Here is a 26,529-nt window from a genome sequence, read left to right as displayed (position 1 = left end):
AAAGGAAGTGGTAGTAGCAGTAGCTGACCCTTTCAAGAGACATGGACCGAGATGTATGGCATAGAAAAAATGGCAGATCCAACGGTAGTAAGCAGAACGTGGAATCTAAATAGACATTTTGAAACTAGTCATTCCCAGCTCTTGAAAAAAAGTGAAGATGATGAAAGGAAGGAATACATTTCCAGGCAGCTACACCTTTATAAGAGCCAATCTAATTCCATCCGTAAATTTGTAAACGGCTCTACAAATTTAACATCTGCAAGTCTGAGCATAGCTCAGCATGTATATTACAATTATACATTTCTGTTATTTAAACTGTGAATATCGCAAAATTAAGGTTTTTTTCTCAAAGTGACACACCACCCAAGTTATGCTCGGTTTTTTGTTGAATTTTGACAAACCAAGCTCAAAAGGTTGCCCATCACTGCTCCAGGGGGAACTGGCTGTTAGGAATTATGGGAGCTGAAGACCAAAACACCCGGAGGGCCAAAGTTGGCCCAGGCCTGTTCTAGACTAGAACGAATGCAGTTTGATACCACTTTAACCAATGCTGTGGAAACCTGGGACTTGTAGTTTGGGGAGGCACTCTTGGGCAGAGAAGGCAAGAGACCTTGTGAAACTAAAAACCCCAGAATTCCATGGCAGTTAAAGCAGCATCAAAGTGGATTAATAGTCTGGTATAGATTCACTCTCAAACAAAAGGAAGGGGATGTATAGTTCCCTCTGCCAAGGACACAGGCCTGTGCCTGAGGAACAGCCTTCAGCCGCACTGGGAGTGACTGACAGCTCCACTGTGACGTCTCCATGACACTGCTGTGACGTCAGGGGCTCCTTTGTTGGGAGAACGAAGGCCCTTTTGTTGCGTCCCTCCCTGCGTCATGACATCACCAAGACTGAGGAGGGGAAAATGACATCACTGCCTCCATGGCGTCAGCACACGCAGGACGGAAATGACAAAAAAGAAAGAAGAGCGAGACGGGGAGGGACTATTTTTCTCATCGCCCCTTCCTCTTCCGGCGGAAGGGTATAGCGAGTAGCTTCCTACCCTGGATTTGCTGCGATAGGCGGAGGGATCTGACGTTGTGGGCGGAGTTGCGTGCCGTGCGCAGAGTGGAAAGGAGATCCGGCAGAGACAGAGAGATTGAGAGAGAGAGGGAGGGAGGGAGAGAAGGGGAGTCGGAGGCCAGGACCAAAGGCAAGGGAGGGAGGGGGGGCCGCCAGGGAGGACGAGACCAAGACGCGCGGAGGGGGGAGCGCGCATTGATCTGCCTCCCCCACCCGTTTTCGCCTCCAGCCAATCAGCTGGGGGGGCCTCGAGCAGAGCGGAGGGGCACCAGCTTCTCGACCAATCAGCGCCCGAGCTTCTCTTGAAGGACGGAGACAGGAGAAAAAAAAGTACCGAGGGAGGGGGTGAGTCGAAACCACCCTCAACCGCCGGCGCTCTTAAAGGTACACCTTGAGGGGGTTTAAGGCTGCGAGAAGTGGGGCAGTAGGGGGGCCTTTTCCGCCGGAGGACAACAACAACAACAACCACCCCTCCAGCGCCTGTCAATGGCTTTAAAGAGAGCTCGGCCCTCTTAAAGGGAAGTTCTCCTCAGGCCTTCATTGTGGCGACGGCGGCGAGGAGGAGGGGGGAGGTGAGAGAAGAAATGTTCGGAGGGCTTTTTGTGGCAACTGCGGATTCTTAATGAGAGAGGCCTTTAAAGGGAGGGGAAGGAAAAAAGGAAGGGTTCCGGCCACTTAAAGGGGAGGACATGCACCTTGGCAGGAAATGTGTGGCGGACTTTAAATGGGAGGCCCTTTAAAGGGGATGGAAGGAGGAGAGGAGAAGGAGGTTCTCGGAGCTGGGATCTGAAAAAGGCAAGGTCACGCCCTGCAGCAGGGGATCTCGGAGGGCCCTCTCGCCCCTAAGACTGCGAGGCGGAGGAAGGCGCTGGGACCACGGCGTTGCCCGTCACCCGAGGGGAGGAAGGGGCTGCCCTCCGAGCGGAAGCCATTGGCCATTGTTGGCAGGAGTCGCCTCTGCAGTCTTAAAGGGGAGGCCTCGCTCTTGCAAGCAAGCACTTCCTCCCGGCCTGCCATGATCGGGGAGGCCTCGCTCTTGCAAGCAGACATCTGAGGACATTTTGTTTTCCCTGACGGCACTTAAATCGGAAGCTGCAAGGCAAGGCTGTCAGTCTCAGCCCAGACTCGTTGCTTGAGGAGGCTTAGATGCCTTTAATGGACTGACAGATTTGTCTCCTGGGCCCAAGGAAGAAGCGCCAAGAGCACTGCCTTGTCTCTCCGGGTTGAAATAATCCTGGATCGCAGTCTTCTTCTTTCTTCAGTTTTGCTTTGAAAGTATTTAATTTCTTAACGATCCCCCTGTGAAGAAGGAGACGTAAATACAACATAACAGGAATCCCTTGTTAAACTTGAACAAAAGGGGACATTCCCACAGCAAAGAGGACCATCCTGCCACAGAAATCTAAATTAAGGAAAGGTTTTTGACATTTGTCAACTAAACCAGAATCTCTTGTCAGTTGGGAGTGAAATCTAAACAAAAGGGGACTTTCCAGCAGCAAAGAGGACCTTCCTGCCACTGAGAGGGCTCTCTAAATCTCAATTAAGGAGAGGTTTCTGACATTTATCAACTCAGCCAGACTCTCCTGCCAGTTGGGAGTTAAATTTGAATCAAATTGAAGGAGAGGTTGAGGCCAGGAAACAGAACACTTTTTATTTATTTATTTTTCTCAAAAAGGAGAGCCATTTTCTAGATTCTGGCGCTTCTCTCTCAGTCGCAGAAGAGCAAGGAACTGGTTGAGAGCAGCTGCGATGCAACTGGCTGGGGAGGGGTGAAGGCCGCACCCCCCTTCTCTTGCGTGTCTGCAACAACCACTAGACACAACACGACCCGTTCTCTGTACCTCAAGGGGGGCATCATGGAAGGAACTGCTGCTGCAGCGCCGGTCCCGTGTTGGAGCGGAGGGGGAGGCAGCAGTAGCCGGGCCCGAAGGCAACGGCGTTGCTCACGGCGGGACCGTGAGAGCCGCTGCACTCGCCGCCGGGGAGGCCGGGCCGGAGATGCTTCCCATCGGGGCATCTTGTCATCCTCGTCTTCGGGATCGGACAGTGAAGGGCCCTCCCCACCTGCCCCTGTGGCCCCTGGCAAAGGCCGCCCCATTCAGCAACAGCAACAACGCCGTCGGCGCCGGCCCCTCCGGCGGAAGAAGGCCTCTGGATCGTCCTGCAGCCGTGAGGAGGAGGAGGAGGAAGAAGAGGAGGAAGATCTCATTGATGGCTTTGCCATTGCCAGCTTTGTCAGCCTTGAGGCACTTGAGGTGAGGAAGCTGTTTTGATCTCTGGAGACACAGTGTTGCCACATAGTCTGGAGTCTGAGTCCATAGAGTAGGAGGAGGTGCCTTTTGGGATTCCTTAGCTTTGTGGTGTCACAAGGAAGAAAAATGGATCCAGTCACTTCTGTGGCTGAGTTCAGTCTTTAGCAGGTCTTCACAATCTGTAGTCTTCCAGGTTTTTGGACTTAGACTCCCAGGGTCCTTCCACACAGCCATATAACCCAGAATATCAAGGCAGAAAATCCCCAAAAAATCTTATTTGAACTGGGGGCTCTTCCACACAGCTATATAACGCAGAACATCAAGGCAGAATAACCTATAGTATCTGCTTTGAACTGGAATATCTGCGTCCACATTGCCATATATCCCAGTTCAAAGCAGATAATGTGGGATTTTATTCAGCTGTGTGGAAGGGCCCTCAGAAGCACTAGCTAGCTTGTTCAATGATGAGGAATTCTGGGAGTTGGTCCAAAACACCCAGAGGAACACAGGTTGTGCCGGCCTTCTCTACAGGATAAAGTGAGTAATGGCCAAGTCTATCGGAGAATGGAAATGAAAGGTGTAGAGTTAATGCAACGTGACATCACTTTAACTGCTGCAGCTCCATTCTATGGAATCTTGGGAGTTGTGGTTTGAAGAGACAGTAGCACTCTTTGGCAGTGAAGGCTCAAGATCATGTAAAACTACAACTCCTATAATTCCATAGCATTGAGCCATGGCAGAAAGTGGTATCATACTGCATTGTAATAGATGCACCTGAAGACTTTTGAGGTGCCTATATCCTTTAATATAGGACATGTTGAGCTCCTCTTATCCTGGAAAACTCCAAAAACCCAAAATTGTCCATGTGGCTGGCTGAGAGAGTGACACCTTGGCTTTCTGATGGTTCCGTGTACACAAACTTTTGTTTAATGCTCAAAATTATTTAAAATATTGTGGTTATAATTATTTTCAAACGATGTGTAGAAATGTGAACCATAAATGAATTTTGCTTTTTAGAGTTCAGTCCCATTTCTGAGATAGCTCATTACATATATACTGTATATGCAAATACACATATTCTGGACTAAAAAAATATGAAATCCTAAATACTTTTGGTCCCAAGCATTTTGGATTAAAGATAGTCATCCTGTGGTATTTCTGAAATGATGGACCTGTGAAGTCAAAAAACAGTAGTAAATGATGGTGGTCACAGTAGCCAAAAGTGTTCCCCTCCAGATGTGGTTGGACTGCAGCTGCCACCAGCCCTTACCAACAATATCGGAGAAGGGTAGTAGTTGTGTGCTACATCTGGAGGCCTGGTTTAGGATATCTGATAGAACAGATCTGAATATTGCAGGGATAAACCTGCTCGTTCTCTAGGGAAACATGAAAATCCTGTGTTAAGAGAGAAGGTTGAAACCTGTCATTACTATTCAAGCCAGCTAATGGAAAACAAAGGCAGACAGGGAGATGAACTTCTGTTTGGCCTCCATACCAAACAGAGTCATAAAAACCTCTGATTCTCACTTCCTGAGACAAGGCCACCAAAAGAGGATGGTGCTTCCTTGGTCCTTTTTATTGCTGGCCAGCACAAATAGAAAGGCACACAAACTCTGACATTGAAACTGATTGACATGTGAGAGAAAATGAGCAGATACATTGCTCCCTGAGACCAAAGATAGCCCTGAGAGAAGTCAAAGCAGTTTTCTTTTCTTTTTTTGAAAGATTATTAAAAATGGTGGATTGTATCAGCTTAGGTGTGTTTTCCTATATCAGTGCTAAAATTGCAAATGTGTTTGGATTAGGACCTCAGTTAAAACCATTAGGAGTGCTGAGGCAGATAGACCCGTCATGTGTTTCCATGTGAAATAGCCCTTTATGTTTTGGTCTGATGATGCATCAAATCAGAGTGGGATACAGTCATGTAACATAAGACATAAAGTAGTGAACATGAGGCTTTATTTCCTCTTTTCCAAGAGCGAGATTGCCACTTGTTTCCTGTGCCTGATAAAATGAAACTTGATCTAGTGCTGGGATATGACCCAGTGGTTAATGTCTAGTTGGTAGGTGTGAAATCACTGGACTATGGTGGGTGGATTTCATGCAAGGCACGGCTGTTTCACCTTATGAAACAGTGGAGGGAGTTTTTTTTTTCACTCACAAGCACTCTAGACTGAGCTTGTAAGCCAATCCTGTACTGGCTGCACCTGTCTTTCTGGCTGGGCAGGACTGGGTGAGGAGCAGGGCGTGGGCCCAGGTGTCTTCATCAATCTCTGAAAGAATTCAGTGTGAATTTCAGAACCACTCAATGCACAAGAGAATCCCAGAATGAGGAAAGACTATGCTTTGGCAGAGAATGAATGATAGAAGAAACCATGAGGCTATCCAGTCCAGCTGTACAAGAATACAGTTGAGGCACTCCTAGCAGATGGCCATACAGTCTCTGTATGTAGTAGATCTATTGCATTTTTGATTTTATACAGTGAGGTCTTGCCCACCCCCTTACTCTGAGAAGGAATGACTGACCCAAATTTTCCCATTCAACTTGAACTGGGCTCACTGGAAATCTGATTGGAGGCAATTTTAAATCTATGCTTTTTATGTGCTTATCTTATATCACACTCTAACCACTGTATTTCTCTGGTTCTCAGTTGGAAAATATGACAGACAGTTGGCCCTCTGTATCCATGAATTGTCTACCCCCAAATTCAACCGTTCATGGCTTGAAAATACTCCAAAGAAAAAATAATCCAAAATATTTTCCCTTTATATACAAGGGACACCATTTTACTGTGCAATTCTATATCATGGGACTTGGAACGTCCAAGGATTTTGTTAACCATTGAAGAGTCCTGGAGCCAACCTTCAGCTGATACCAAGGGCCCATTGTAGTACGGTATTATGGTATATTTTATGTTATAATCACACCCTTATTTCTAAGAGCTCAGGGTAGGCTGAGGGTGATGATAGTAGCAGCCCAAACATATCTAGAGCACATCAGGCTGAGGAAAGGCATATGGTTGGAAGATGAGGGAAACAACTAGCCCATAATAATAATAATAATAATAATAATAATTTTATTCTTATATCCCGCCCCATCTCCCCGGAGGGACTCGGGGCGGCTTACATGGGGCCATGCCCAGACACGACAGCACAAATCAGATAAAACATTAAACCGAGCAGTAAAACTTCAACATGATTAAAAACAGTCATAAAAGTCAATATACACAATAATATTAAAATCCCGATTTGGGTCAAAAGATCCAGGCCAAGGTGCAAAGCAATATCAAGTTATCAGGGAGGGATAATTATACAGCAGGTGTAATACTTAAAGTGCTGAATGAATCCTAAAAACAATCCAGAGGGTCTACTGCTTAATAGGTAAATAACATGATCCCAAGTGTGGTTACTGAGGAGAAATTTAGTTAGAATGTGACTATCTCTAAACTCAGTGGTATGTCAGACTAGAGTGCCTAAATGGAGTATATAGGCCAGTTGTTCTCAACCTGTGGGTCCTCAGGTGTTTTGACCTACAACAGTTTACCAGCTGTGAGGATTTCTGGGAGCTGAAGGTCAAAAACATCTGGGGATCCCACATTGAGAACCACTAATATAGACCAATCTCTTAATTTTCTATGTGCTTTTTCTTTGTCAGCCAGATTCATTTTATAGTCCAAGCAGTTTTCGTGGTTCATATTTAGATCTAATTAGAATAGGCCAATTGATTTCAGTAGGTGTACTTATAATTATCATTTAAATCTGGATCTTTCTAGCTATTACATGTTGTTTTCTGAATCCAAGGTAAAAAAAATAGGTTGGTGTTGATAGGTAAACAATAGATATCTCTTTTCTCTCAAATGCTCGCATTTTCCTATGTGGAGGAGTAGAACAATCTTATTGTGAGTTTTACCCTGCTTCTTTCTCTAGTGCAGTGGTTCTCAACCTGTGGGTCCCCAGGTGTTGTGGTCTACAACTCCCAGAAATCCCAGTCAGTTTACCAGCTGTTAGGATTTTTTGGAGTTGAAGGTCAAAACATCTGAGGACCCACAGATGCTTTAGAGGTAGGAACCGATTGGCTTCCTCAAGTGAGTGAGCAAGAGATAAGGAGGAGCTGGCAGGCTGAATGTGACCGAAGGACAGCATAGTTGCCACACCTTCTGTAGCAGCTACGTCACAGCATGGATTCAGTAATGGCCTTGAGAGTGGACCTCTTCTGTGGCACAGGGAACCACTTTTCAGATTGCTCGAGTCAAGTCCTTGAGGGCCCCATCACCAAAGGCTGGGGGGAAGGACTATGTTTAGCATACTATATATAACAGTTGATAGTGATTACATTTACATTTTATATTTTCCATATTTAAATTTCATTGTTAATAAAGTCCTGCCCACTGATACATGATTGATTTGTATTTTTGAAAGCTCAATTTCATCATTAACAAAACTCCTTCTCACTCATTATTAACACATCCACTCTCATATGTACTTAAAAGTACAAAGTTAATAATAATTAATCATTATTATTAACTTTGTACTTTTAAATAATCAAATCTTAAATGTATTTAGTTTAACTTTAATTTGATACTATCTACTGAATATGATACTGACCGTCCCAAACCACATTTTAAAAAAACTGGAGTTGCCCATTCTGATCTAGTGTCATTGTCATTTATCTGACGCAAATCTTACCATTTACCCATAGAAGGATGCAACCCTGAAGACCCCAGAGCGGTTGGAGCTTCGGATGAAACATTCTGGGAAGAGAAAACGGGGCGAGGGAAATAACTCTGAGCCAGAAGATGAGGATGGGAGTTCAGAGAAGGGCCGTAGCCGCAGCTGTGGAGGGGAGCGAGCACCAACAAAACGTAGCAAGAGGCGGCATGAAGAGGTAAAGTCTTGAAATAAGGAAGTGGGGTGGAATAAAGAAATGGGGGATATGGCGAAATACATGGGCCAAAAACAGTGGAAGGGGGCAGCTAAGCAGAAGCTCACTTTGTCCCACAAAGAACATCAAAAATAATGTCCAAGGACCTGGTGCTTAAAAAAAAGCTTTAGGGCACGGGCAATATAACAAGAACACAGATTTGTCTACTCAGAGCAGAGATCTAATACAATTGATACAGTAATTTATTAAGATGAAATGAGAGGAAGTGGACAGTAATGAGTTTTAGTTGTGGTTGGTGTAGAGTAAGTAATTCATAGGAATCTGCCTTTTAAAATATCTTCCTTCTCATATGTTTCAGAGTGATTTTTAACCTGCTGCAGCAAAAACAGTATAGGTCATTTAAGACAATGTTATTCAAAGTGATGAAGCATCGAGGGAAAAAAAGAAACAATTGAAACCAGTGGCCATAGATATTTTCCAGTCTCTGTTTCATTGGGAAAAAGTAATTGCTATGAGATAGCCTGAGAAATACTGGCTCCAGACTTTTATAAATTCAACCATGCTTGGTATGGTTGTGTATACCTGTAAAGAATTAAATCTGTGTTGAAAGTATCATCAATGATGTTTAACTTTAAATTATTGTGATAATTAAAAAATTCTTACATTAGTGATTCACAGATATGGGGTAATTATGTTTAGGAGGGAAATGGCCACAAGAGGAAGGATTGAATTATTTGAGAGACAACAGAAGTGAGCAAGCCGTAGTCCTCCAAATGCTCTCGGATTAAAGTTCTGCTAGTCCTTGTCAACACAGCTAATCATGGGGGCTGATGAAAATGGAAGTGCAGTAATATCTCCAGGAACACGAGTTGCTGACTCCTGATATAAATGCAAGAGGAAGCAGCTGATTGCTGAAGTTGCATGGTGTACTCATTAAGATCATGCCAGCCAGTCACAAACTAGGGTCATCCCCTCTTAGTGGAGTATAAAGTACGTATTTCTAAAGCCAGTATGGTATTTTTTATTACCATGGTAGATCTTGGCACGTCATGCATCACTGAAAAAAGAAAGGGTACTTTGTAATCTTGCCTTTTTGTCTCTAAATCTTTGGTATCGATCCCTTCTTCTGCCTCTTGCAAGCTAATCTGTGTCTATTTATTTTTTTCTCCCCACTTTACAAAAATCCAGACTTCTCTCCAATCCTACCTGGAAACTGGATATATAGTAAGTGGGCAGTGTATATACATTCTTCTCCCAATTTCTTTTGACTGTCACTTTCCCTATCAGTAGTCCTGGAAGCACTGTTCTGCAGGCAAAAATTCAGCTACTTGAATCAGTGAATTCTTTCCCATTTCCCCCTGCAAGCTGGGATGTTAATTGTGTCATGGTAGCTTTTCCAGAAAAACTGAGAAATCTAAAAAATCTGCTTAGTGTTGCCTCAGTGCAAATGCTAGACCAGGGGTCCTCTAACTTTTTAAGCCGAGGGCCGGTCCACAATCCTTCAGACTGTTGAGGGGCCGGATTATCATTTGAAAAAAATACAAACAAATTCCGATGCACACTGCACATGTCTTATTTGTAGTGCAAAAACAACAACAACAACAACAAGAACAATGAAAGAACAATACAATATTTAAAAATAAAAACAATTTTAACCAACATACATTTATCAGGATTTCAATGGGAAGTGTGGTCCTGCTTCTGGCCAATGAGATAGTCAAGTTAATTAGGGTTGTTGTTGTTGTTGTGTGCCTTCAAGTCATTTCAGACTTTGGGTGAGCCTAAGTCTAAAATTTATTTATTATTTATTTACTGCATTTATTTACTACATTTGTATCACACCCTTCTCACCCCAAAGGGGACTCAGAGTGGCTTACAAATTATATGTACATACAATATATTATATTATTAGCATAGCACAATATTAGCATTATATATTACTATATTGAACTATACCACTATACTGTAATATTATTAGTAATATTATATGTAATATAGAATATATAATTAATATTATTATATGGTATTATTATTAGTGTTATATTGTATTACATTATAATATTATTATCAATATTATATGTATATACAATATATTATATTGTAAAACTGAGGGCGGGGGCCAGGTAAATGACCTCAGAGGGCCGCATCCGGCCCCCGGGCCTTAGTTTGGGGACCCCTGTGCTAGACAGTGCAAATGTTAGGCAGCTAGAAGGGACAAGATTTATTCCATTACTCCCCTGTGGGTAAACCTCCTTTGCAGCAACATCAATCTGCATAATGTATTTAAGTATGCTTCTGTTCCCTTTTAAGACCTCAAGGCATGGTTACATGCATAATGAGCGCTGACTGTTTTTGTTTTTCAGCCTTAAAATTATTATTGCAATCTCTTTCCATTCTTCCATGCCCATCATGGTATGCTAAGATGGCAGCTGTGGCTTTTTAGATGCTTAGGATCCACAGTCTCCACCAGCCTTGATCAACATAGACAGTGGCAAAGAATAATTGAATTTACAATTTAAAAAGATTGGAGGCCTATAGTTATTTACTCCTGATGCATATCCATTTAGTACCACAGCATACCCTAGCTGCTGCTTTGCCATAAAAATTCTCTATATACACCCTCCACCAAGCCTCTTGTTGACTACGGCGGGGTGGGGGGAGATCCATTGGGGAAAATTTTGAGGTTGTTGGATTAATTGACTTTCTTCTTTTTCTCCCTTTGCAGTGTGATACAGAAAGTGACCCAGAGGAGCAGGTAGGCATAATCCCACTCCAGTCTTGTAATGTGCAGGGTCTTGTTTTCTACAGTCCATCCCATGGCATTCTCTAATGCAGTGTGGTCCAAGCCGTGGCCCATGGGCCCATGCAGCCCACCAATTCATTTTTGTTGGCCCTTGCCCTTCTTACTGGAAAAATATTTTAATTTAACATTTGGAAAAAAATCATTTATCCTTCTTAGCGCTTTAAATTTTGAAGAAACCTTTTCTTTCTAAAATATCTCTGGCCTTCACATTCCTGTACTAAAGTTTGATTGGCCCTTGGATAACTAAATGTTAGACTACACTGCTCTGATTGATTTTGTGATGGCTTTTGAAGAATTGTTTGTGGAATTGTCAGAACTTCTGTGTTTTGCTGTCTCTCCAGGCCTCCATTGATGACCTCGACCCGTCATTCACTGTCTCAACCAGCAAAGGTTAGTTATGGGTGAACTACAACTTGTATTAGGCTGTTTGGTTGTGGTTGGGAGGAATTTGGGCTCAGTAGTAGAGCTTGTGCTTTTCCCCCAGAGAGTCTCACGTTCACCTAGCATGTCTAGTTCAAACTATCAGGTAGTCACTGATGAGAAAACACTCCCTGTGTCTGAAACCCACGGTACCACTGCCAGTCAAAGTCGTAGTGGTACACTGGTGTCTATATTCTATCTTTCACTGGCCTTCTTAGTTGGGGCTGATGGGAGTTAGAGGCAGTAATGTTTGGCAGGGCTAAGGGGTTCCTTTGGCCCTGACTTTGATATGTAGCTTAGTTTCATGTGGCAAATAGGGCATGAGCACAGCCATATTCATATTAGTGTTATCTAGACAACAATGTTATCCTAGCTCATTGGAGGTGTTCTAGGCCAGAGCGTCTTAAACTTTTCTACTCAGGACCCCATCTGACTTGAAATTTTTGTGTGACCCCAGGTAAATAGGTATATAAAGTAGGTTTTATAATGGAACACTCACTGATAACAATTTTGGAGACCCCAACATTAATCTAAGGCAACCCCATTTGGGGTTGGGACCCATAGTTTTAAAAGCCTTGTTCTTGGCATGTTGGTGGCAGCATTTGGCATGGTGGTGGCAGCGTCTGAGTTTGAGATAAAATACAATAACATGATAGTGTGGTCCTGTATCTGTCTATTGAGGAAGCAAGTCCTACTGAGTGCAGTGTAGCCTTCTGGTTGGAAAATAACTACAGTACGGGATTGCAGTTTTAGATGTTGCCTTTCATTTTGAGAATGTCGCAAATCTTTCCTCAAGGAATACTCCATAATAAGTGGAACATTTAATGATGATAATCACAACAATAAATTGTATTAAATATGATTATTTAGTACAATAAATGACATGCTTGAAGTAGCCTCATTTGTTAGTGCGCAAGGCGTTCTTGGCGATTACCTCAGCTCATTTGCCTCCCTCCCCCCTCCCATTTGTTCCAACAGCCTCGGGACCCATTGGTGCATTAAACGGGAGCTGTGAAGCCAAACTCTCTGTGATCCCGAAAGTCTCCGGCCTGGAGCGGAGCCAGGAGCGTAATTATGAGGCCGACCGGGACGCTCTGCTAGTGCCTTTCCTGCCCAAGGAACCTCCTTCTCAGGCCGCCGCAGCCCCCGTTCCAGCTCAGGCCTTGCCCCCAAGTCCTCCTGTCCTGCCTCCTGCCAGGACCCGGGCTCAGACGCCTAACACTGCGGTTCGTGGGACTCCCCAGCCTAAAGGCCCACTGCCTCCAACACCTCAAGGGGGACCGGTCCCCCACAGCCTCAGCCAGAGCCAGCTCCACATGAAGGTACCGCCCTTTACTAGCCAGACGCAGGGACCGTACGCAGTCGGGCTGGACCTCAGCACTGGAGGGTGAGTCCCAGTACTGTCCTCATGGAAGTTACTCTTCTTTCTCCTAAGTATCTATCCTTCTGCTCTATCTTTTCTTTTTTCCTTTCTTGCTTTGTCCTTTCCTCTGCTTTTCCCCTCGTAAGCTATCAGGGCTTCTCTGTCCTATCTTCTTTAGTTTTTCTTCTCTCCTTTTTTCTTGTAATAATGACAAGTTTATAAACCCCTTATGAGTTATCTAAGCAGTTTCTATTTCCACTTAGCCACACAGAAAAATAGGTCACTGCTGCTGTCCTATATTGCAGGTGTCAGTGGATGTGAACTTCAGTTTGTCTAAAAGAGAGCGAGGATCACTTTTAGTATATTTATGGCAGAGATGAGATTTGAGCTGGGATTTAGTGATGGAACAGCTCACTCATCTGTGGCTGCATTGTACATTTCGGCTTCATTTTAACCCTTTGCTTATTGTATTATTTTTTTCCCCTTTTTCTCACCTTGAATGTTTTTCGATTCATATACTGCTGTTTTTTTTTAAAATGAGTTATCTTTTTTGACTTTTCCTTCTTAATGTTCCTTTAAGAGCATGTCTTAGAGACCTTAATTGCCAGAAAGCTGACAATGTGAAAATGAAGATAGGTTTCAGTTTAAGCCTAGCCATCTAAACAGCCATGCCAAGCAATAAAGTTATTATGAATTGGGGATTCTGTAAATATCTCCTCTTGCTTGTTGGCAAAATGGAGCCTATTGTTCTCTTATGGCTGATTAAAGGCCTTACCTTGAAAGAATATTGGAACACAGGCCTAGCAACAGTTAAATCTGTTGTTGGAATAGGAATTTAACCTGCACCTCTCACACCCAAATGCAATCCTCCTAACAACTGTGCTGAAATTATTTTTTTCTCCCTTTATTTCAGGTGCAGCCGCAGTGCAGCTCACCCCAAGTCCATCCTCCCTCCTTGCTCCCCGTCTTCCTCTCAACTCCCTCACCGGCCCTCCACCCCCTCACTGGCCCTACCTCCCCATGCCTTTCCATCCACTCTTCGGCCCCCTTCCCATCACCATCCGGGCATGTTCACCCCTTCACCTGGCCTCCCACCGCCACCTCCGCTGCTTCAAGTTGCCGGGCACCCAGCTGCAGCTGCTGCCATATCTGGTAAGAATGACTCGGCTGGAGGGGCAATGACTGGGTATGCTTTGGGAATGTTTACAAGTGTGTGAAATCATAACTGTTAATTCTCACAAACATATGGATGGATTTCAAGTTCCAATACATGTATAGAATATATTGTGTCACACTGTTTGCCCTGCACACATACAGGAACTTATACATCCATGCTTGTGGGAATGGCTATATGCATGTGGGTCATAAAATAACAAGTGACCTTGCCCTTTAATTAAATAAGTATGAACATTCATACCTGCTATAGGTATCTTGGGTGAGGTGTGTGTGTGATTGTTTAAACTTTCCGTGTATCACATGTGAATGTTGTGATGGGTTCAAGACAAAAACCTGGAAGAAGTTGCTTTTCTGGATCACAGTTCCCAGAATTTTCTGTCTACGATGACTATTGACCAAGTTGGCCGAGTGCTTACGGAAGGTGCTGTCCAGCAAGTGACTTTTTTCCAACCTCAAGGGACTATAAAATCTGTATGGCGATGTTATTCTTTGGGTCATGTGAGGACTAGGATTTGGGGTTCTGATGTCAATTTCTAGTCCTCCAGACAATTGGTCAAAGCAGGAAGATCAGAAGTTGGGGTAAATGATTGTCAAGGAGATACATGGAGGGTTGAGTGATTGTGGAAGCTGAAGTCTAAAACACCTGGAAGACCCAAGGTTGGAAACCACTGCCTTAGAGAATGTGATGTATTGGCAAAAAATGCTTGGCCCAGGGGTGAATTTGGTCTGGTGTTTTGTGCACCCACTTGGGGATAAATATATGCAAGGATTTGGAAAAATTCCTTTGATAAATGACAACTCCCAGAATCCCCTTGGCAGTGCCCATGCTGGCTGGAGGGTACTGGGACTTGCAGTCCAAAATGACTGTTTTCACGCTTAGGGCAGAATTATACAGAGGATATACAACTGCTTCTCTGACTAATTGTTTTGAGGAGGAGATAAAATATTTTCATATCTCCCTTTCCTTCTTCAGTAGCTTTCCTCCTCAGCAACATGTTTTTAGACATCTTGATCTTCTGCTTCCCCAGAACAAGAATTAATCCGCCAAGACCTGAGTTCCCGATTCCTCACGCCACAAGGCGGAGCCGACATGGGGGCTGCCACCATTCGCCCCTTGGCTTTCCAGTTCCACCAACACAACCATCAGCACCAGCACACCCACCAACACACCCACCAGCACTTCACCCCTTTCCCACCAGGAATGGTACCCACACCCAGTTCAGCTGTGGTGAGTGCAGTTCAGGACCTGGTGAACAGGATGTATGTCTGTATGTCACAGCCCTGGTAGTAGATTTGAACCTTTGGGGACATAATTTAGGTGTTATTTGTTGGATTTTTTTTCTTTGTATACACACATGCGGACTGATTTTGTCATCTTTTTTCAGTTTGAGAAATACCCTGGCAAGATGGATGGGCTTCTGAGGCATAACGTAAGTGTAGCCTTCTTGGAGCAGGGAGCGCCCAGGGGGGTTAGCCTTTTGACAAAGGGCACAAGGGAAGGTTGCAGAGCGGCAAGTCCTGAGAAAGGAGCAGAACCCCCCTCTCCCCTGCCTTGGTTTCTCTGGGTGGCACTTCCATTGCTTTCTCTTCTTCTTCCAGTTTTATGCCGCATTCCCCCCAACCGTGTCGGGGATCTCCCCAGTCCTGCCTCCCGCTGTGACTTTTGGCTCCCTGCAGGGGGCGTTCCAACCTAAGGTGAACCCTCCAGACATAGTAGAAAAATGGGGCTTTCTTGGAAGTGGAGGTGGTGGGAGAAGTTAAGAGTTCAAGGTCCCAGATTTTATTCCCAACTGCTTTGCAACAGGGGTTTAGTAAATTTTCTGCAGCAAGCGCGGAGGGGTAAAACTTGTGGGATCTCTTTGTAGAATGAGGTGGGTGGAGTAGATTTGGGGATTTGATGCGGGGAGCCAGAGTGACCACGGGTGGGTGAGGCCAAGTGGGCATGAACATGAGGGAGGGAGGGAGCAGTGCTTTGGACTCTTGGGTTCATTTCCCCGCTCTGAGGAAGAAGCAGGCCTGTGGTGGTTTTTGGGAAAGTAGGTCTGTTGTCAGAGATGAGAAAAGTAACTTCTGTATTTCACCGAATCTAATGTAAGGTATGCCCTCCCCTTTTCTGAAGCTTCAATTTTGGGAAAAAATAATTTGTCTTTAAATAATTTTTAGAATTTCCTCTGCATGCAAAATACCTTGTTTTTGTTTCAACCCGGTAGTCACTTTGTCTGAATGAGTCTTTTTTACTAGCTCTGGGCCGTTGGGGAAGCGGGAGAAGCACTTAGCTCAGTCAGACTGCTAAACAGCCATTTGGCTAGGGCTGAGGACAAAATGGTGAGGGCTGACAGAGCTGCTGGGGCTGGGGCTGGGGCTGGGGCTCTTCCTTTCTTAGAGGTAACCCAATTTAAAAAATCAGATCCCTTTGGATCTGGGGCCCTTCCTCTTCCTCCTCTTCTCTTGGAGGTAAGCCACTTAAAAAATAACCCAAAAACCTGTGAATCTAAGACACCAATGATTATAATGCACAGCCTGTTTTTGGAGCCCCTAAAATGGAAAAAGTGCACCTTAGAATCGGTGAAATACAGTATTTTGGACTGCAGCTCCCAGAATTGGACCAGCCTGCATGGCCAATGGTAGTTCTGGCTTTTTGGTTATGGTGGTTGTAGTCCAAAGAGGTAATTTTTCCAAGATCTATCTTGTATGTTTGTGACTTCATCTCAGTGGCATTCTCCCATCTGAGGTGGCCAGTAATCTAGTTGGTTAGAAAAGGGGGGCTGAGAGCTAAGGTTCCTTACCAGTTGGATGGGGAGCTGTGAGGGAAAGTAGCAAAGATTTGAGGCTGGCGGGACCTCTGCCGTTGGCAAGAAGGAGGACCTCTGGATTCTGCCTGAGTGGCATCTGATGGCAAAGGGGAGAGAGGAGAGGAATAATCTGTGGTGCCTGCTGTTTCTTGACCTACTCTTTCTTCCCCAGAGTACTAACCCTGACCTGCCATCCCGCCTAGGCACTGTCCCACCCACCATGTCCCAGAAAGGGGCTCAGGTGAGTTAATAATGTGTTCAAAGGGGGGAGGGTGGCATCCAGAATAAAGGCTTGATAATCTTTAGCTGGTTGTTTGTGTTTCTTTGCAGCTAACCGATCCCTTCCGGCCAACACTGAGAGTGAGTAAGGCAGAGACCCCTCCTGACCACAGCACTGTGGGGTGGTTAATAATGCAGGGTGTTATGGACTAATGGTGGCTGACCCAGCAGGTGTTGGCGGGGGGAGGTCAGGAGAGGCAGTGAGCACAGGGAGTGATTTCTGTCATGATGTAGAGCAACATGTGCTTGGCCCATCAGAGATGGAGAGTTCAGAGCTGATGGTTACTCTCTCTCTCATAGAAGCCTGGGAAGTGGTGCGCTATGCATGTCCGTGTGGCATATATGATCCTGCGGCACCAGGAGAAGATGAAGGTAGGGTGGGCCTGTGCCGCCTCCTCCCTCCGCCTGCGTACAGTGACGGGGTATGGCGCAGCTCCCACTGGTGCCCGCCAGAGGGTCGTTGCAAGCAACGGGAGAGGCTTCTCCCCTTCTGCCCTTCTGATGTCTGTGCTGGACCCTGGATCAGAGGCGGGGTCTGTGAGTCTGGGTCAGGCGGCTGGGGAACTGAAACCTTCAAGAGTGGGATGAGGCTGAGCAGGAGGAGTCCTTGCCAAAAGCAAAAGAATAACAACAACAGGCAGTTGATGTAACAGAACAATGATAGATGTGTTTGTTCATGGGGGCCTTTTTCCTTCTTCATAGCTGATGCAAGGTGACCCACACAAATTGGATTTCCGGAATGATCTCCTTGCCGGCTTGCCTGGAACTGGAGTCTTTGGTGGTTTGCCACACGCTCAGGAGATGGCACGCCCTGCAACTCTTTTCACGGCTTCTGGTCAGTGCTCTCTGTCAATCCTGAGGGTTAAAAGACATGCTATCCCAAGGCCCACCTCTCTATGTTTCCTGACCACCACCCCCTCCCCCAGAAAACAGTACAACCTCTCCCCACCCCCATGGCCCTTGGAGGCTTTCCTAGAGACAAGCTGAGAATATCAGGGAACTTCCTGGAAGCTCCTCTCAGTTCTTCACTCCTTCATCAGGAGAGACTTGGTCTGTTTGCCTGTAAAATATGAATATATATGTTTTCAATTTGTATAGTGGTTATTGGGCAAAATCTAGCACGAAGAAAAGCCTGAGTCCTATGATGTTACAAAAAATAAACTAAATGTGTTGCAACCAAAATACTTACATGGCCTTCTTAGGAGTGTTTTTTTTTTAAAAAAAGAAAAGGGACAGTACACATACATCAGGAACCAAGACAGGAATTGAACCAAGGAACTTTTGTACTTTTTCCGTTTATGCCATGCATAAAATTATTCATGTATGCGTACTGACACGTTTTCCAACAGATTCTGCAGAAAGCCATATATATATTTCTTGGTAGGCCATATGTTTTTTTCGGTCAAAACACATTGGTCTTATTTCTGAAATAAAACATTTCATTTTACATCCCGAGACTCTTGTGTCCTATTCAAAAAAGATATTAGTAGACTTTCTAGGGCTTTTGTGTTGGTTTGCTTCCTTTTTATTGTGTAGTGGCAGAGCTTGGAAAAGATTTAGTCTACAACTCTTAATTCCCCCCTCCATAGGATTAAGTTGAAGTTTAAATGTCTAAAAAACCTTTTCAAACTCAGAGTGAAACCAATTAAAATACCAGACCAGGTTGTGAGCTGTATTGATGACTTTTTTTATCCCTTAAGTAGTTTTGCTTTGGTGGCCCAGTGTCCCTTGGCAATGGGATACTCCCTCTTAGAGTCATTAGAGTTGGAAAATACCTCATGGGCCATCCAGTCCAACCCCCTGCCAAGAAGCAGGAAATTGCATTCTTCTCCTTGATCTAAGCAGATTCCTTGCCAATGAACTCTCCTTATTCCTGCTATCTGTCTGTCTGTCTTCCAGGTGTTGTCCATCCTGGCAGTGGGGCATCATTTGGTCCTCCCGGCACTCCTCATGGCTCTTTCCTCAGCCCTGGCCCACATATTGGTAAGAGCTGGAGCACTAGAAGTATGGGGCAAATGGAACAGGAGCAAGGCACTGTTGAATCACTCCTATGCTTCCTTGTTTTATTCCAGATCCATTCAGCAGGCCCCCCAGCTTTGCATCCCTGGGAGCACTCTCCAATGGTGCTTTTGGAGGCTTGGGAAGCCCATCCTTTAGTGAGTATTTTTGGGGAAAGAGGTGGAAAAAGCTCTAAACGGTGGCAGTAGTGATTGCGTTTTTGCCTACAAATCTCAGGCTCCTTGACCATTGATCATACTGGTTCAGGCAATTCAGATCCAAATCATCCTTAGGGCAGTTAAGATGCTAGAGCTGAAAGAGCAACCTGGGGAGATCCGGTTTCTAGGCCCTTTAATAAAGTGCTGGAGAAAGAAATTTGGGATTATTGGGTTTTCCTCCTTCCTTTCTTCCTTTCACTACCTTTCCAGAAGGGGATAAAACTCAAAAATCCTGGAGCCCATCTATTTCCCACTGTCATTTCTTTGTCAAAGAGCAAGGGGTGGGTGCTGTGTAGCTGGATTGTAGTCTCCATCAACCCATACCAGCACAGCCAGTGATACATTATTGTTGTGAGAGATCTAGCCTACCCTTCCCACTCACCCTGGCCATTCAGCAGAATTGCTAATACCTTAAATACTACAGGTTGAGAAAACTCTACCATGTAACTTTTCCAAATGATGTAACATTCACCAGGGTCCTTATTCCTTGGTGAGAATGTAGTTGCTTCTGTATCTCCCAGACTTGCAGATGTTTTACACCACAGTTAGGCCTAAGGGTTTGGCAGGGAGTGCTTGTGCTGTGCTGGATCTGAATTTTATGCTCTACCTTTCAGATTCAAGCGCTGTCTTTGGGCAAAAGGACAGCCCTGGAGCACCACCCTTCCCTAATCCACATGACACCTGGAACCGCCTCCACCGTACACCCCCTTCCTTCCCCACTGCCCCAGCTTGGCCCAAAAGTGGCACTGGAGATGGCACCGAGCGCGGAGGCCCCCAGCATGACAAGGAGGGTGAAAAGCCTGATGGGCCAGTGATCAAGGATGAAAAGGACAGGTGAGGCACAAGTGACAGATAGGATATCGAGGTGATGGTTGAGGATTTTGGAGTGGAAGAAAGTTCACCCATCCTTGAAGATATTAAAATGTCCATGTTTTTATCAGAGCTTGGAAAAATGAACTACCAAAATTTCCAACAAGCATAGCCACTGGCTAGGTAGTCCCAAAAAAGTAATTTTTCCAAGCCCTGGCTTAAATCTGTCAGTTCAGTACTAGGTTGGAGCATGAAGGGATTAGATGTAAGAAGAAGAAGGAAAGAGATGCATTGGATATATTGGAGATCAAACAAAATGGGGGTGGTGGTTCAGAGGGTAATTAAGGGAAGATGAAGAAGAAATTGAGAAGTTACAGCATGGTCGGAAACAAGGATTTGACTAGAAGAATTGACCAATCTCAACAGTAGGGCAGCAGAGAATTGGTTTGAGCGTAATAGACACAGATGATTGTGATTAATTTCTGAAGAACTGGCTCTATGAATATATTGTGTGTTTGTTTCAGAGATGTCCTCTTTTCCCGCCATCCCCTGCGTGCTTCTCCTGCTACACCCACCCCAAAGAACTCAGCACTGGCCCATGAGGAGCCTCCAGGTCGGCCCCACGTACCAGTGGAACGTGACCATCGCTATGGAAGCCCAGCAAGTTCAGGGCATGCCTCCCGCTCCCCTTATCCAGAGTTGCCTCTGAAGAAGGAAGTGAAGGTCAAGGAAGAGCCAGAGTTGACCGGGTTTGAGGGGGCACTGCGCACGGGGGCACCCTACCACAGCACCCTGCATGTCTCCCACCCCTTGGGAACACTGGCTGTGTTTGAGCGGCCCCAGGCCGGGACTGGTGGAAGTGTCTCACCGTACCTGGTGGCTGCCCCACCTTCAGCTGCCTCCTATGCTGCACTTGAAGCTTGGCGTGAGCCCTACCATCGGCGGCTGGAGTTGCACTCGTTACAGCGCCAGCCCCTTTACCTGGAGGCGCCGTCGCCTGCTGCTGCAGCTGCTGAGGACTATGGCCGGCTATATGGCCTGGCGCCACCCCCCCATCCTGGCCTCATGGCCTATCCCCGCCACCAAAATGGGCTTCTGGCCAAAGCTGCCCCCTCGGCCGCAGCTGCAGCTCTGCTGAGTGCCCCCCCACCTCTGATCCCGGCTTCTAACGCTCGCCCCTGTTCCCCTCGCCGTGCCCCTGACATCCGAGAACTGGCAGCTGCATACAAGGACCGGGACTCCAGATAATGGGGCTGCAGTGGGGTCCTGGCACATGAGTGCCTGTTTTCAGCAGCTTCCTTTAATTCTGGCAGACTTACGGACAGGGTCAGTGTGAATCCCGGTCAGATATCTAGGCTCCCCTTCACATTAGTGGGAATAGAAACATAGCTGCCTGTCACCTTAGGCTGAGGTAGAGGCATGACACTGCTGCCACTACCACCCCAGAAAGACTTTAGCCCCCAACAGTTGTGACTAATGGGTACTTCTTTCTGGCCTCAGGTTGAGGCTTAGGATGATGCGGTCTCTTTGGGCTGTTGCTGGTAACAGGAGCAGGAATCCACATCTCAAGCACCCTCAGTCTTTGTTCCTGATTTCTGCAAAAGCCCCCTCTTTCTGCCTCTGTGGATTTGGGTGTTCTGTCAGGGGATTTCATATCCTACTGGACTGAAATTCTGAGTCTGGGGGGTGCTCTTCTCCCTCTATGGACAAACGGGAAGGCTGCTTTCAGGGGAGAGGGAGGGCTGCATCTTGAGGTGCCTCCCCCCACAAGGCAGTGTAAATATTTATATATTCTGCCCCAGGCAGGTGGGGGGAAAAGGTTTTTGTACATTTATAAAAGGTTTGAGATTGTGATTTTAAAAGTGACTTCTCTCTCCTCTCCTGCCCTTTCCCTTTCTCCACGGTTCCCCTTGTTTTTACTGTACTGCTCTTTTCTATACCTGTATCTGCTCCTTCCCACCTCTGGCTCCCTTTCCTCCTGTAATTGATTGGAAAGGTGCAACAAGGAGGGTGCAACGCACTTGCCTGGTGCCCTTTTCTTCCCCAGGTTGGTTAATTAAACCCCAAACTGGTGCTTCTGGATTCCTTGTTCTGTGTGTCTGCGTATGTCTTTGGACGACTTGATGTCAGGTTAGGGAAGGATGGGTTTCACACACAAGATAGTCAGATGATGAATATTTGAAGTTTTCCATAGAATGGTTGGAAACTTAATTCCCAGCTTTAAAAATGCAATTCATTTTTAAAATTATTTTAAAATAAGAATAGAAATTGGCAAAATTTGAACTCCAAATAAATGGCGCACACACATTTTAGAGTGGTCCAGGATTACTAGAAAGAATATGTTCAAGTGAAGCTCTCTCATACTATTTGTCATAAAAGAAATGTTAAATGCTATACAGAATCTGCAGTCATTCGTGTTTCTTGTATGATAGTAAAGTCCCAGAAGAGAAGGAAAAATTGTTTGATTAGATAATTAGTTTTCTCATAGTATTTTTGAGTAATTACAATAACTCATATTCTGCAGCAAGAAAACTTGGAATTTTCCACGACTACAGCAGATAATTGATTTAACATTGAAAATTCATACAATGGATTGATGATTGCCCAAAGCCTACCAGTAATATTGGTGTGCAATCTATGTAAGAAATATAGACTGCATTTATTATTGTACAGTGGTTTCAGTGTTGAACTATGACTCTGGATACACAGATTGAGGTCCCTACTCAGCCATGGAAACTCACGAAGTGACCTTGGGCAAGCCACACTTTCTCAATCTCAGAGGAAAGCAATGGTAAATCTCTTCTCAACAAATTTTGCCAAGAAAACCTTGTTATAGAAAATGATTGAAGGCACACCACAACAAAGATACAAATGCTCAGTTTCAGGCACATTTACTAAAACCTGACAAGAAAATCCCATGATAGATTTACGTGGAAATGACTTGAAAGCACACAAGAACAAAATAGTTGCAGCTTACCTTTATTATAACATAGTTAATAATAATAATAACATAATAAATGCTCATCTTTTAAAGTGCCGCAACACTGTTATAACAAACTAATACGATAATACCTCTGGAGGGAATTTCCTTACCTATCAAAGCAATACATTTCTAGAGGCTTTCTATATACTAAACATACACATCAAATATATTTGAATCTTATAATCTGTACAATGCAAAGCCAAAGATTCTAATTCCACACATAGCTTCTTAAAAATTAATTTATTCAATGAGGTTCGCTGACAAATTAGAAGTTACTTTAGTGCACGGTAGATCCCAGAATCCTGCCAGTTAACAATGAAATTCTAGTCTAAAAATGAACTTTCCAAGGGGTGGATTTGCTGTAAAGCAAGTGGATATAGAATTGTAGTTATCCCCTTATTTCAGTGGTGCCTGATACCAAAATAACATTGCATTCGGTAATTTGTGTTGAACATCCATAGCCTTAGTGTTAATTTCCAACCAATTAAAACAAAAAATACTGAGAGTTCCTATTCTAATGATTCAGCCAACTGCATGGTGGAATGCTTTTAGATATCCTTGATAACAGCTTTCTCTATTAGCCTTGTCTTAATACAGTCTTAAGCATTCTATATATTTGGATTCTTTCAGAGAAAGATTTTTCCTATGAAATATTGATAGGTTTTTTCTTCTGGTGTCCATAAAATCTTACTATATAACATTATATGAAAAAAATCATGCTCTGAGGGTTTGTTTGAACTGTTTGTAACCCCCCCCCCCCCCGAAAAAGAGAGAAAGATGTGGTGATTTGAATGTTGACATTAGGAGAACAGAGTTTGAATCCCAACTTCGCTACATAAACCCACTGGGTGTTGCTGGGCAAGTAACACTTTCTCAGCCCCAGAGAAAAGCAGTGGCAAACCCTCTCAGAACAAATCTTGCCAAGAAAACGGTGTGACGGGTTCACTAAAAACAAATGACAAAAAAAGAAATTGAAAATGTCAAAACACAATAAGGTAAAACTTGTGCTTGTGATGCCAGTGAAATGTGCTGATAGTGGAAGAAAAGCAGAAATGTGGACAATGGGGACTAAAGTAAAATGTAGCTGAAGGACATCAGACAGGGAAGAACAATACATAAGTCCAATGTTTTCCACTTAACCTTCCTTAAATTGTTAACGTAATTTAATAAGACCATAGCAGCATATTCATAATCTGCCAAGGAGCCAGTTTTGATATACTGTAGTTCCTTGTTCAAAATTAATTATAAGCCTTAGTATAATAATATGATTCAACAGTTTTATGACATGAACATATGCAAGGTCAGCAATACAACTTGTTATTGTTGTGCAAACATCAGATTTGCATAGATATATAGCTGCTATTGACAAAGCAAGTAAGGAGCCAACCTGTCCTGTTGTAAGAATATATCATTTGGGTTATGCAACCCTTGGATTTAACTGCTGCTCTTTTCTAAATGTTGTAAGAGACTGACCTGAATACATGTGTGTAGTAAAGCTGCATATAAACAATAAGAAGCCAACTACAGTGTTCCCTCACTACTTTGCGGTTCACTTTTTGCGGATTCGCTGTTTTGCGGTTTTTCAATAAACCCTAGAAGACTATTATAAATCATAAAAAATTACAATTTACAGCCTTAGGAAGGGAGGAAGGAGAAGCCAAAGGAAGAGAAAGGGAGCCCAAGCAGCAACGGGAGGAGAAGGAGGTGATTTATCAACACACGATTGGTTGATAAAGACTTAAAATAGTGTATAACTACTAAAATAATGTATAAATATTAAAATAAATATAGTGCCCTTACTTCGTGGATTTTCACTTATTGCGGGTGGTCCTGGAACCTAACCCCAGCGATAAATGAGGGAACACTGTATATGAAGTCCCCAAGTTATGAACAAGATAAGTTCTGTAGGTTTGTTTTTAAGTTGAATTTGTACGTCCGAACAGGTACCTGTTTTAAATATAACTCCATTCAAAAGTATAGATATTTCAGCTTTGGACAGCATAGGGAAAGGTAAAATCTTCTGTGGAGTTCGTTTTTCTGTCTGTGCTCCTGTTCAGAAGATTTCATGTCTCTTCCTGTCCCTTGGATTTTTAAAAAAATACGGCTTGTGGAAACAAGGAGTGGTGAGAAAGCTTCAGTGGAGATGCTTTATTATCTTTATTTATACCCCACCTTTCTCACCGTGGGGACTCCCCACTAACACTCCACACTAGACAAGTCTAAAGGATGAATACAAAAGTTAAAAAATAGTAATAGTGTGGTAAAAACAAAATACACTAAATGCACTAAAATGGCCTTTAAAACTCCTATTTTCCCCAAATCCCACTCAACCCCCCCCCCAAAAGCCCGCCCCTTCCCCTTTCCCAAATGCCTGTTGACATAAAAAGGTCTTGACCTGCTTGTGGAAGGCCAGCAGGGATGGGGCATCCTGGTCTCTTCTGGGAGGCAATTCCAAAATATTATAAGGTATTAATATTATAAGGTATTAATGACTAAATTGGGGGCCACAGATATATATTTGAATTCTTGTTTAGGCATGAAACCAATGGATAGTGCTGGGCAAGTCATGCTCTCTCAGCCTCAGAGAAATGACATTGTAAATCTTTTCTGAATACTGTTTTCTCTAGAAAACACATCACAACAAAGATACTAATGCTTCGGTTTAGGCCCATTGATTGAACTGGGCATGACAAGGCTGGAATTTATACCATGGGGAGAGGCAGGTAAGAAATAAAATTATTATACTGCCTGCTAAGAAATATGATTGATTTTAATAGATTTTACAAGTTATAGGATTTCGGCTTTGAAACCATATTAGAAACCCAGTAGGAAATAAAACAATAACATGGAAGATATGAAACAAAATGAAACTACTGCTCACGCTTTAGTTCAAATATCCCATGTTGTCCTGTCTTCTGCTTTAAAACTCAAAATGTGCATGGACAGGGTTTGAAACTGCAAATAAAGGTTTCTTGCGCGAGCCAAAGATTATGAGGAAGAACTGAAAATGTACAGAACAGTCAAGATACTTACTTAGCAAGCTCATATATATTTATCTATACACATAATAAAAGTGAAAAATACGTATGTGTGTGGCTGGGATGTCCACTTCCACAGACAAGCTCCCACTTCCACAAATAGCTATAGCTCCCACTAGTCAGGGAGACATCAATAGCCCTCCCTCCAATTACATTGCAGGTTATAGAGAACGCTGTAAACATGCACAAGAGCCTGCCAATGTTCTCCACAAACACCATACTGCCCACGGCCAGCATCCAAGTGAAGGCTTTCATACGGGGAAACAATTTCATCCTAGATTGTTTTTCCTCCACCACAGACATCCCAGTGTTTCTTAATGCCTCCATTGGTGTAGAATTTTCAAGCCCCAGCCCACTGCCTCTCCCATAACCCTTTCCTATTCTTTTCTATGGCACACAGCAGAGAAATTGATCAGCAACTGAAGATACTAGAGAGGTTTGGGGAGAATT

General features: G+C 44.1%; 1 protein-coding gene across 3 annotated transcripts; it reads left to right on the top strand.

Annotated features, from left to right (window-relative positions):
• Positions 1-1,165: 1,165 nt before the first annotated feature.
• On the top strand, positions 1,166-22,140 carry fbrs (fibrosin). 3 transcript variants are annotated; one of them, XM_008120972.3, is made up of 18 exons: positions 1,166-3,320; positions 8,017-8,202; positions 9,388-9,423; positions 10,925-10,954; positions 11,344-11,392; positions 12,401-12,809; positions 13,699-13,937; positions 14,990-15,189; positions 15,347-15,391; positions 15,561-15,656; positions 16,926-16,994; positions 17,084-17,113; positions 17,333-17,569; positions 17,735-17,867; positions 18,932-19,015; positions 19,105-19,188; positions 19,863-20,082; positions 20,583-22,140. In XM_008120972.3, the coding sequence occupies exons 1-18, from the start codon at positions 2,922-2,924 to the stop codon at positions 21,304-21,306; spliced, it is 3,270 nt and encodes a 1,089-aa protein (XP_008119179.2). In that variant the 5' UTR covers positions 1,166-2,921; the 3' UTR covers positions 21,307-22,140. The 3 variants fall into 3 exon arrangements, with proteins under 3 accessions (XP_008119179.2, XP_062840090.1, XP_003227747.3); XM_003227699.4 differs by having other exon boundaries at positions 1,170-3,320; positions 17,333-17,404; XM_062984020.1 differs by lacking the exon at positions 15,561-15,656 and having other exon boundaries at positions 1,169-3,320; positions 17,333-17,404.
• Positions 22,141-26,529: the final 4,389 nt, after the last annotated feature.

This window comes from Anolis carolinensis, chromosome 6 (genome assembly GCF_035594765.1).
Source record: "Anolis carolinensis isolate JA03-04 chromosome 6, rAnoCar3.1.pri, whole genome shotgun sequence".
NCBI classification, from domain to species: domain Eukaryota; kingdom Metazoa; phylum Chordata; class Lepidosauria; order Squamata; family Dactyloidae; genus Anolis; species Anolis carolinensis.
The sequence above is the reverse complement of the archived record's forward strand: the minus strand, read 5'-3'. Positions and strand labels throughout refer to the sequence as shown.